Source organism: Lepidochelys olivacea (assembly GCF_965140295.1).
Source record: "Lepidochelys olivacea isolate rLepOli2 genome assembly, chromosome: 11".
NCBI classification, from domain to species: Eukaryota; Metazoa; Chordata; order Testudines; family Cheloniidae; genus Lepidochelys; species Lepidochelys olivacea.
The window spans coordinates 29,670,380-29,683,494 of NC_140421.1; the positions used below are offsets into that span (position 1 = coordinate 29,670,380).

Below are 13,115 nucleotides of genomic sequence, written 5' to 3' on the forward strand. Positions count from 1 at the left end.
AACCCAGAGGTTTTTTTTTTTCTTTTCTTCCTAAAAGTAAATAGGGGGTGTGTGCTCTACCCATTTGCCTGGAGACAAAAGTGGCAGGGTTTTTTTTTTTTGGATTTTGATTTTTTTTTTTTTGTTTTACAAGGAGCACAGGTTTGAAAAGAAATTTTTTTTTTCTTTGGGCTGGGTAAGCAGTTTTCCAAGTAGTTGGAGGTTTTTTGCTTTAATTTGGGCCCAGAGCAGAGACAAGGGAATTGTCTTTTTCTGTAGGCTGACAATCACTATCAGAGAATAGGTACTCTATTCCAGCACAGCAAAAGTTTACAGCCAAGTTTTGTTTGTTTATTTCTAAACCTCGGGTGTAAAGTTAGTTAAAAACAGAGAGGTTAGAATGGCCAAATCCTCAGCTCGACTACAGCTGGAATTAGCCAAATTTCAGGCTGAGGAAAAACAAAGGGAACATGAAAGACAGATAGAACTCATGCGGCTGGAGAAGGAGGTACAGGAGGCTGCCCACAAGAGGGAAATGGAGGCAAGGAAGCATGTGGAGGAGATGGAGAGGATAAAGGCCCAGCAGAATATACCAACAAACCCTAGCAATCCTTCTCCAGGTACCACTTCCCATCCCAGAAAGTTCCCCACCTACAAGGCAGGTGATGATACTGAGGCCTTCTTAGAAAACTTCGAAAGGGCCTGCCTTGGGTACAACATCTCTACTGACCAATACATGGTAGAGCTGAGGCCGCAGCTCAGTGGACCCTTAGCTGAGGTGGCAGCTGAAATGCCTAAAGAACACATGAACAAGTATGAACTGTTTAAATCCAAGGCGAGAGTCAGAATGGGGATAACACCCGAGCAGTCTCGTCGGAGGTTCAGAGCCCTAAGGTGGAAACCAGACATGTCATTTACCCGACATGCCTACCACATTGTAAAACATTGGGATGCCTGGATATCAGGAGCAAGTGTTGAATCTCCAGTAAATTTGCCCTTCCTAATGCAAATGGAACAATTCTTAGAGGGTGTTCCTGAGGAAATAGAAAGATACATCCTAGATGGGAAACCCAAAACTGTAATTGAGGCAGGAGAGATTGGAGCCAGATGGGTGGAGGTGGCAGAGAAGAAGAAAACTGGTCGCAGTTGGAGCGGAGACCAGAAGGGACCACCCCAGACCACACCCTATTACCGGGGGCCGCCCAAAGCCCCACCTACCTCCCAAAGAACCCTCCAGACCCCTTATCGTCCCACCACCCCGTTCTCCAGCAACCCACCTCGCCCCGGTGACCCGTCAGCTGGACGATGTTTTAAATGTAACGAGCTGGGGCATGTAAAGGCCAACTGCCCCAAGAACCCCAACAGGTTACAGTTCATTGCACCGGAATCACACCAGAGGTCCACAGGCCCAGATACCTCCCAGATACCCTTGGAGCGGAGGGAAACTGTGAGTGTGGGTGGGAAGAAGGTCACCGCGTGGAGGGACACCGGAGCACAAGTGTCAGCTATCCATGCTTCCTTAGTGGACCCCAATTTAATCAACCCAGAGATCCAAGTGACGATTCAACCCTTCAAGTCCAACTCTTTCAATTTGCCTACAGCCAAGTTGCCTGTCCAGTACAAGGGCTGGTCAGGAATGTGGACTTTTGCAGTCTATGATGATTATCCCATCCCCATGCTGTTGGGGGAAGACTTGGCCAATCATGTGAAGCAGGCCAAGAGGGTGGGAATGGTCACCCGCAACCAGGCTAAACAAGCCGTGAGGCCTAGCTCTGTTCCGGAAACTTCTATCAGGACCCAGTCAGAGGTGATGGACCTGGACCCCAGGCCAATGTCTGCAACAGCAGTAGTGGATCCAGTCCCAGAGACCCAGACGGAACCAGTCCCAGAACCGGAACCAGCCAAACAACCAACACCAGACCCCGTGTCAGCACTGAATCCAGTACTTGCAACCTCAACACCAGAGGGCCCCACCGAACCTGAACTGGCAGCAGCCGATAACCCTACACAAGAGGCTCAGCCGGAGCCTGAATCCCAACATAGTGCACCAGCGGAGAGCGGTTCACAGTCAACAGAAACAGCTCCATCCCCTATATCGCTTCCAGAGGGACCAAGCCTAGGTCCACAATCCCATGAGGAACTGATGTCTCCAGCATCAAGGGAACAGTTCCAGACCGAACAGGAAGCAGATGAAAGCCTCCAGAGAGCTTGGACGGCGGCACGGAGCAACCCACCGCCTCTCAGCTCTTCTAATCGATCCAGGTTTGTTGTAGAAAGAGGACTTTTATACAAGGAAACTCTTTCTGGGGGACACCAGGAAGACTGGCATCCTCAGAGACAGTTGGTAGTTCCAACTAAATACCGGGCCAAGCTCTTGAGCTTAGCCCATGATCACCCTAGTGGCCATGCTGGGGTGAACAGGACCAAAGACCGTTTGGGGAGGTCATTCCACTGGGAGGGAATGGGCAAGGATGTTTCTACCTATGTCCAGTCTTGTGAGGTGTGCCAAAGAGTGGGAAAACCCCAAGACCAGGTCAAAGCTCCTCTCCAGCCACTCCCCATCATTGAAGTTCCATTTCAGCGAGTAGCTGTGGATATTCTGGGTCCTTTTCCGAAAAAGACACCCAGAGGAAAGCAGTACATACTGACTTTCATGGATTTTGCCACCCGATGGCCGGAAGCAGTAGCTCTAAGCAACACCAGGGCTAAAAGTGTGTGCCAGGCACTAGCAGACATTTTTGCCAGGGTAGGTTGGCCCTCCGACATCCTCACAGATGCAGGGACTAATTTCCTGGCAGGAACTATGAAAAACCTTTGGGAAGCTCATGGGGTAAATCACTTGGTTGCCACTCCTTACCATCATCAAACAAATGGCATGGTGGAGAAGTTTAATGGAACTTTGGGGGCCATGATACGTAAATTCGTAAATGAGCACTCCAATGATTGGGACCTAGTATTGCAGCAGTTGCTCTTTGCCTACAGAGCTGTACCACATCCCAGTTTAGGGTTTTCCCCATTTGAACTTGTATATGGCCGTGAGGTTAAGGGGCCATTGCAGTTGGTGAAGCAGCAATGGGAGGGATTTACACCTTCTCCAGGAACTAACATTCTGGACTTTGTAACCAACCTACAAAACACCCTCCGAACCTCTTTAGCCCTTGCTAGAGAAAACTTACAGGATGCTCAAAAAGAGCAAAAAGCCTGGTATGATAAACATGCCAGAGAGCGTTCCTTCAAAGTAGGAGACCAGGTCATGGTCTTAAAGGTGCTCCAGGCCCATAAAATGGAAGCATCGTGGGAAGGGCCATTCGTGGTCCAGGAGCGCCTGGGAGCTGTTAATTATCTCATAGCATTCCCCACCTCCAACCGAAAGCCTAAGGTGTATCATATTAATTCTCTAAAGCCCTTTTATTCCAGAGAATTAAAGGTTTGTCAGTTTACAGCCCAGGGAGGAGACGATGCTGAGTGGCCTGAAGGTGTCTACTACGAAGGGAAATGTGCTGGTGGTGTGGAAGAGGTGAACCTCTCCATGACCCTTGGGCGTATGCAGCGACAGCAGATCCAGGAGCTGTGCACTAGCTACGCGCCAACGTTCTCAGCCACCCCAGGACTGACTGAACGGGCATACCACTCCATTGACACAGGTAATGCTCACCCAATTAGGGTCCAACCTTACCGGGTGTCTCCTCAAGCTAAAACTGCTATAGAACGGGAGATCCAGGATATGTTACAGATGGGGGTAATCCGCCCCTCTGAAAGTGCATGGGCATCTCCAGTGGTTCTAGTTCCCAAACCAGATGGGGAAATACGTTTTTGCGTGGACTACCGTAAGCTAAATGCTGTAACTCGCCCAGACAACTATCCCATGCCACGCACAGATGAACTATTAGAGAAACTGGGAAGGGCCCAGTTCATCTCTACCTTGGACTTAACCAAGGGGTACTGGCAGGTACCGCTAGATGAATCTGCCAAGGAAAGGTCAGCCTTCATCACACATCTCGGGCTGTATGAATTTAATGTACTCCCTTTCGGGCTGCGAAATGCACCCGCCACTTTCCAAAGACTTGTAGATGGTCTCCTAGCGGGATTAGGAGAATATGCAGTTGCCTACCTTGACGATGTGGCCATATTTTCGGATTCCTGGGCAGACCACCTGGAACATCTACAAAAAGTCCTTGAGCGCATAAGGGAGGCAGGACTAACTGTTAAGGCTAAGAAGTGTCAAATAGGCCTAAACAGAGTGACTTACCTTGGACACCAGGTGGGTCAAGGAACTATCAGCCCCCTACAGGCCAAAGTGGATGCTATCCAAAAGTGGCCTGTCCCAAGGTCAAAGAAACAGGTTCAATCCTTCTTAGGCTTGGCCGGTTATTACAGACGATTTGTACCGCACTACAGCCAAATCGCTGCCCCACTGACAGACCTAACCAAAAAGAAACAGCCAAATGCTGTTCAGTGGACCGGAAAGTGTCAGAAGGCCTTTAACAAGCTTAAAGCGACACTCATGTCTGACCCTGTACTAAGGGCCCCAGACTTTGACAAACCGTTCCTAGTAACCACAGATGCATCCGAGCGTGGTGTGGGAGCAGTTTTAATGCAGAAAGGACCTGATCAAGAATTCCACCCTGTAGTGTTTCTCAGCAAAAAACTGTCTGAGAGGGAAAGCAACTGGTCAGTCACTGAAAAAGAATGTTATGCCATTGTCTACGCTCTGGAAAAGCTACGCCCATATGTTTGGGGACGGCGTTTCCACCTGCAAACCGACCATGCTGCACTAAAGTGGCTTCACACCGTCAAAGAAACTAACAGAAAACTTCTTCGGTGGAGTTTAGCTCTCCAAGATTTTGATTTCGACATCCAACACATCTCAGGAGCTTCTAACAAAGTGGCTGATGCACTCTCCCGTGAAAGTTTCCCAGAATCAACTGGTTAAAATCGTCCTTGAGATGTGGAAAATATTGTTAGTCCTTATGTACTTGGTAGTATATTTAGAGATGCATGTGTCTTATTAACTCTGTTTTCCTAGAGCTCCAGGAAGAAATCCCAGCCAGTGTTTCACCCTAGCTGAGATTTGGGGGGCGTGTCATAAATATAAAGGGAAGGGTAAACCCCTTTGAAATCCCTCCTGGCCAGGGGAAAGCTCCTCTCACCTGTAAAGGGTTAAGAAGCTAAAGGTAACCTCACTGGCACCTGACCAAAATGACCAATGAGGAGACAAGATACTTTCAAAAGCTGGGAGGAGGGAGAGAAACAAAGGGTTTGGGTGTCTGTCTGTAGTCGTCTTGGCCGGGGACAGAACAGGAATGGAGTCTTAGAACTTTTAGTAAGTAATCTAGCTAGGTATGTGTTAGATTATGATTTCTTTAAATGGCTGAGAAAAGAATTGTGCTGAATAGAATAACTATTTCTGTCTGTGTATCTTTTTTGTAACTTAAGGTTTTGCCTAGAGGGGTTCTCTATGTTTTTGAATCTAATTACCCTGTAAGATATATACCATCCTGATTTTACAGGGGGGATTTCTTTATTTCTATTTACTTCTATTTTTTATTAAAAGTCTTCTTGTAAAACACTGAATGCTTTTTCATTGTTCTCAGATCCAAGGGTTTGGGTCTGTGGTCACCTATGCAAATTGGTGAGGCTTTTTATCCAACATTTCCCAGGAAAGGGGGAGTGCAAGTGTTGGGAGGATTGTTCATTGTTCTTAAGATCCAAGGGTCTGGGTCTGTAGTCACCTAGGCAAATTGGTGAGGCTTTTTACCAAACCTTGTCCAGGAAGTGGGGTGCAAGGTTTTGGGAAGTATTTTGGGGGGAAGGACGCGTCCAAACAGCTCTTCCCCAGTAACCAGTATTAGTTTGGTGGTGGTAGCGGCCATTCCAAGGATAACGGGGGTAATATTTGTTACCTTGGGGAAGTTTTGACCTAAGCTGGTAAAGATAAGCTTAGGAGGTTTTCATGCAGGTCCCCACATCTGTACCCTAGAGTTCAGAGTGGGGGAGGAACCTTGACACATAAGGTTGAATGGTTCTAGCCTTGTTTGATCACATCACATAAGCATTTCAGAATGCTTTATACAATACTGTAGAGCAAAAAGGTGGGGAAAGCCTTTACATTTATTTTCATAAACTGAAGAGAACTTCTCTTTCAGGCACTTCAGCAAACAGGGGGTCTTTTACTGGAGAAGTATTGAGTTCATAATAAACACTAACCTTGAAAGGCCATTGATAATTAACAATACATGATATAATGATTGGTCTAAATTAGAGATCTTAAGCTTCTTTTGAGTAAAATCCCTCTCCCATCTACATGCTGATTTCTGGGGGAGGAGGAGGGATAGGATTCTATCCAATAATCCAGTGTTCCAGTAAGTTCTGGAGCAAGACGCTTATTGACATTTTGAATGTGCCATTGCTGTGGGGGACAGCTGAGCTGATGTTTAATCTCTTGGAAGGACAGATTAAATTTCACCTTGGGTCATCGCAAAAAGAAAAGGAGTACTTGTGGCACCTTAGAGACTAACCAATTTATTTGAGCATAAGCTTTCGTGAGCTACAGCTCACTTCATCGAGTGAGCTGTAGCTCACGAAAGCTTATGCTCAAATAAATTGGTTAGTCTCTAAGGTGCCACAAGTACTCCTTTTCTTTTTGCGAATACAGACTAACACGGCTGTTACTCTGAAACCTTGGGTCATATGTTTGACACTGCTGTTCTACAACATTACAGTCAGGGGTTGCTACTGTACATTTTAAAATATGAATTACATAATTCTCCCACAGATGAGAAATTTAGGATGTATTTATGTGTATGCATGGAGATGAAGGTTTGCTTTTGAATGTTACCCCATCTGTGGATAGAGTACTAGGTGTTTCAAAACTGGTACCAAGTTCTTTAGTAAGTACAACAGTTTCCTAATGCTTTGTTTCAGTCTCCTTTAGCTCCCCCAACAAAGGAAATATATGATCTTTAGATAGGAAGATGCTGCATATTTTAAAAAGTTTGTACACAGAGTTCAAGGGAGGAAAGGCTATCTGCTTTCCTTAGGAGGTACTTTAACACAGAGCGTCCAGCACTTGGTATGCTCACTCACGTAACACACTTGAAGTGTACCTAATTTTTCTCTTGCTCACGTACGTGTGTGTGTGTGTAAGCAACATTGTACACATGGTGTTGATTTGATATGCTATGAAGTAAGACAGTCTGTTGTAATCAGAAATCAAATGCAGATATTTTGACTGATCACGTATTTTGGGGCCTCCCCAAATAATTTCCAATTCACTCAGAGTTTTCCATTGGCACCTTCCTGTGAAGGGGATGTGAGGGAAACATTTCCTGGATGGAATAGGCTTGGAGCCATACTGCACTTCCCTGTGACTGCCGTCATATCAATGTTAGCTCCAGATCAGCCGTGTGTGAAAGAATGCTGCCAAATCTGGTTCCCTGCCATTACCTTGACTAACCCCCCGTAACCAAAGACCTACCACAATCACACGAAGTAAAATCCTTGGGGGAATGCAATTTGGGCAGCACTGCAATCCAGAGACATTTTACCTTGGCCTGTTGAGCCACTGTGCTGGCTCTGGGGTTCTGCTCAGTATTATAGTAGTGGTAATCATTTTAGTGCACTGTGATTGCATTATCAAACTTTTTGAGAAGAGAACTGAAAAATATTTTAAGGATTATTTTTTTGGAAACAATGGTTGACTGCTGATGTGTGTAAAATCCACCCTCAGTTGCACATGCTATAATCCCCACAAATGTAAAGGTGAGGAATATGGAAAGGGAGACACGACTTTGGATTGGACCTTTGATTCCTTGAACCTAAACATAATTGCTTTGTAATAATATTCACTTGCACTTAATTTGAACTTTTTTTTACACATACATCACAGTCCCTCACTCCTTAAGTGGGATGGCCTTGACATACATCTAAAAAAGGTGAGCCCGTTATTTTAATCAAAAATGTGAAAAGTGGCATGATACAGGGTGTTGGTGTTCATTGTGTCAGAGCTGTACAAGTGGTAGTGGTTACTTAGTGGATGACACACAGTTTGAACAGGGACATATGCTTTAGGATGAAACACTTGTTTCTTGTGACCATTAAAGTAGCTAGATTAAGATTAGAATTATTAATATTCAATTCACAACATTAATTATCTTTTGACAATTATTTCATTTATTTTTGTTTGTTGTTACAGCGGCTTACATTGCGGCATGTCAACAGTAACCAGTGTCTCGATGAGCCATCTGAGGAGGACAAAATGGTTCCAACCATGAAGGACTGCAGTGAAAGGCGTTCCCAGCAGTGGCTGCTACGTAACATGACCTTGGGTGCCTAAAGCTAAAGAGACTTTGCATGTTCCCTCAGGCCTTGTAACGTGTCTAGGCTTTCATTCTTCACTTATTTGAATCAGAGGAAAGGATATTCCCCTTCCTTTGTTCTTGGTGAAATGAAAGGCTTTGAAGCCCTCTTAGAAGTCCAACTATCAGAGCAAAGTCATTTGGTTTTTTGCTTGTTATGGCATGTTTCCACATGCCCCTTTGAAAGTTGTGTCCATTCAAAAGAAGCACATTAGAAGCTATAAATAGCATAATATATGCTACTATCAATACCAGACGCACTTGGAAAAGTATTTCCAGAAAAACCTTTGAGCCTAATATCAAAAGGTTTGGGAGTTTTGTTTTCTGGTTATGTCACATAATATTGCTTGAAAGTGACATGATGTAAAATGCCTTATGACACTAACTTAGTTGTGAAAGATTATATCAGTTGTTTTATAAATGTAATGTATTCGTTCTGGCCCTCCATAGCAACATGATGAGAATATTAGTTGCTATCTAGTGTCATTTGGTACTCAATGAAGTATTAAACTGAAAGGGTTACTGAGCAGTAAATTTACTGTACATAACGAATGTTTCATGTTTTGTGCCAGGAACAATGAAATCGCTATACATAAGAGTTCTTTATAAAAGCAGCAAAACTGAACAAAGAATGCAGTAAGAAATGGAAACTATATCATAAATGAAACTTCAGCAAAAAATGTTTGAATGATATTAAAGAAAGTGGGCAACATACATGAGTAACCCAGTTTAATGCAGATGGAATTACCCATGTATCCTGTACAATAGGAAGACAAATCACTATGGGCCTCATTTACCTGTGTGCACCTCCATTAACCCCAAATGGTTTCATGGATGGAGAATGGAACTGGTACCAGAATTTGGCCATCTGAGTCAAAAGTTAGGCTGAAGCTCAATCTGTAGCCTCTTGGTTTGAGCATAAATATAGCAGCAGACTGCCTAATGTATACAAGGGGATCCAAAGTTTGGAGATCCCTAAAATACCTATGCACAAAGGAACAGGCTATGGAAGGACTCTGAACTTTCTTGCTTTAATAGGTTTATGATAGATGCGTATTTATATTTTAAAATAATAGTTTGTCTCTTAATTTCTTTTATTCTCTTTTCTTAACATGGATATTAAAAATGTGCTGCTGACAAGCTGTAGTATCAAAGGCTTCATAGGAACCAATCCCATATCAACAAACACAGTAAGAGTTTGCAAAAGTGTTTTGTGTTGTTTTAATACATGTTCATAACACCGACATTTGAGCTAAACCCTCTCGCGCGTATCGCCACATAATGGATCGGCTTTTACAATGCTTGGGCTTAATAGGCTTAATAGTGCAATAGGCTTAATGTATGTCATTTGCCCAGGGGCATAAGGGTCATGGGAGGTCCCAGCACAGCAGAGCCGGGAATAGAGCAGCAGCCACAGAAAGGCTGCTGAGCAATATGGGCAGCATCCTACCCAGGGATAGGGGATAAATTCTATCCCAACCAACCACCCACACTTCCCCAAACACAGCCTGTTGCATTGTGTTAGGAGCGGGAAGATGAAACTGACTTCATTTTCTGTGTACTGGCTCCTTTGGTGAATGTGTATTACCAGTACCATGTATTTGCATACTATGGATTGATATTTCATGCACATTTTCGTGATATGGATCATTAAATGAATACCAAATGCATATTAAATTTGAAAAATCATTACTATGCATACACAGTAGCTGCTTTTCAAGCCATCATATCTTGTCTTTTTTTAACACACACACAAATTGTTCACGTTATAGCTTAACAGCTATCAAAACTGAACAGGGCTATAATTTTACTACATGAAAGGAACATTACAAAATCACAAACAAAATCATTTAAATGCCAACCTTAATGCAGAACAAATTATTGCATTTTTCAGTCGTCACCTTTCAAAGGTCTGTTGGCCCATTCACACCCTTATTTTGAAATTCATGCTGATAGATCACTTATTTGGCTACTTACCTTGATAGTGCCCCTGTAACAATAGTGGTGCTGGTGGGAACTACTATCATGTCTAACACCATTTAGCAATGTCAGAGGAGTGCATATGATGGTGCCTGCCATCTTTTTTTAACCTCTAATATTCTTATTAAATAATATCTCACTTATCTCACTGCAACTTGCAAAGGTTGCTAAGTGCAGTTGCACTATACATTTCTGATTGCGCAGTATTATTGACATTATTGGAAAGTAATGAGAGAATGGTACAATATCAAGGTTGATTTCAAGAGCTGAGTCTCAAATACAGATCATGAAACTGTTCGACTTTTCTTTGCTAGGCATGCTGTACTACAGTGTTTAATACTTTTTCTCTGTATAAAGTGGATTGTGGCAATGAATATGGACTGTTATACTCCTTGGTTACAGTTGATGCACCTTTATTATATCAACAACTGCACTGCTCTATTATATATGAGCTGCTTGACTTCGAAAAAAGAAAAAAATACGTTTGTTTTATTTTATGCTTACTGATGGATAATGACACTGAGCACAGTACCATGTTTAGAGCAGAAATATAGTTCAAAGGCTTGTCAGACTTGCATTACAGCTAGAACATAAGGCCTCATTCTTCAAACACTTACACATGTGTTAGCTTTACGCGCTGTAAGTATGCTGTTTGACTTCAGTGAGATTAAGCCCTAAATTTTACTCCCTATTTAAGGAGTATAGGAACCAAATAAGCCACCAAAAGGAAATCTAATATAAGCAACTTGGCTGAGGAGAGATGTCCTGCCACTCACCAACTGGCTATTGTGTTGCTTTTGAGATACTCCAGGGCCATCTTAAATTCTCATGCAGTTTGAGAGATGGTCTCTCAGCACAGCAGTGGTATAGCGTGTCCTTAGTACTGAGGGTAGTTTAATGAGCATAAGACTAGGAACTTTCTAGGTTCTAATTCCAAATCCTAAGATTGAATTTCTGTTGGCTTTGGCAAGTCATTTAGGCCAAAATTATTCAAAAGCGGTGTTTAATTTTGGTTGCATACATTTGCGCTATCCAAAGTGGGATACCCACAGACTGAGGCACCCACAATTAAAGGCCATATTTGAAAAAATTAGTCCTTAACCTCTGAATCTGTCTCCCCATCTGTAAAATGAAGCTAATTCTTCCCTACCTCCCAGGGTCTTGTGAGGATTAACAAATAGTGTTTGTACAGTGTGTTTAAAATGTAAAGAGCTATATAAATGCTGAATATTATTATTACTACTAGTGGAACAGAAATTCCAGTTCTCATATTTTCCAAGAGTTGCTTTCAGGGAATGAAAGCCGGACACAAGGCTAGAGCAACATGTTAACAGCATTGAACAAAGTGTGCGTTTTGAAGGGCAGGTTATTACTGTAAATAGGACAAAAGTGCTGCAGTTTCTCATTACTCCTGTACCTTCAGGAATTACTTGGGGAGGAGAGAACTGTTGTAAAATATGAGAACAAGTTAAATTATAAAACAGATTGAGTTAGTTTTGACTGGAAGGGTCGATCTGGACTGATGTAATGCCCTATTCCTTGGAATATTTTTTGTTAGTTTCTTTGTTTGATTTTTGTTTTATTGCAAACTAGTATGAATAACATATCTAAGAAAGGACAAGTACTGTACTTCTAACCTACGTATTCTGCATTTTGCACTTGAAAGCAAAGATCATATCTGATCACATACATTTTAGTTGCATCTGATTTGTAGATGCTGAATACAGTCCTCAGCAATCCTTGGTCAGATGCTTAAGCTTAGAGCTATTAAATACTGTAGATTGTATTGCTTTCAATGGTATGAACAGTGTGGGGAAATAAAAAGAACTTAAGTGTTGGTAAATGTCACAATTCATAAATCCTTACGCATTATATCCATCATCTGAAAATCTTTAATGCCCATAATTGAGCAGGACATAAAAGATTTAATTAGCTATTGTGACAGCTATCACTTCAGAATTCTCTTTGTCTACCACTAACCATCATTCTGTTTTCTGTATTTCAATATAGGGAATAGATAAAGTTAGCTGTTATACTGTATGGTATCAGAACACATCTGGTAAGATTACACCATGTTTAAACTGCTACTAAATATAAGCTATTGAATTATCTTAAGGTGTTGAATGAACACCAGCAATGTGTTTTAACTAGGTTATGTGAATTTTAGTGTCAGTGTTCTTCTTACATTCAATAACTTCTTAAATCAAGTCTTGTTCATATATATTGAAGCCCCCATTTCATTCTCAAATAGCATATATTCAGGAGAGCTTGATAAGTGTGTTTCTTTTCAAACATAGCCATTATGATTTTAAGTATACAAAATAGTATGTCTCTATTTAAAAAGAAAGTTATCTATAAAGTATGGACTCTTGTGTATTTTCTGTTCTCTGTGAACTAGAAGAGGCTGGGATGTCAGTTTATTTAGAGGACTCACTTATAAAGCATCCTGAAGAAGTGCTTGAGACACAAACTCAAATGAAATTTACAAAGGTAGATTGTGAATAAAGAATTACACATTTTAAATGTTGTAACAGTTATTTAATGGTCTGGTACTCTTTGCTGTAAATTTAAATATTTATACATTTTTGTAGAATAAAAATATACCAGTTTAGTTTTCTTCTGGTGTATATTGTCTTTTGATAGCTGTACAATTATGTCTTTCATGTTCAATTGTTGATCTATATTATGAACTAGACTATTATTTTCAAATACATACTATTTACATTAAGGCCCTTTATGCACATCGTAAATTTGCACAGAAATATCCAGAATGGTTATTGCTATCTGGGTGTACTATAA

General features: G+C 42.0%; 1 protein-coding gene across 1 annotated transcript in view; it reads left to right on the forward strand.

The window, feature by feature from the left end:
• The window catches only part of GALNT13 (polypeptide N-acetylgalactosaminyltransferase 13), a gene marked incomplete at its 3' end in the record, with an annotated part of 686,573 nt that extends 673,709 nt beyond the window's left edge, over nucleotides 1-12,864 (forward strand). Inside the window, exon 15 of the mRNA XM_084642901.1 lies at nucleotides 8,174-12,864. Coding sequence (XP_084499027.1) covers nucleotides 8,174-8,314 — 141 coding nt within the window. The remainder of the gene's footprint in view (nucleotides 1-8,173) is intronic.
• Between the last annotated feature and the right edge of the window lie 251 nt (nucleotides 12,865-13,115).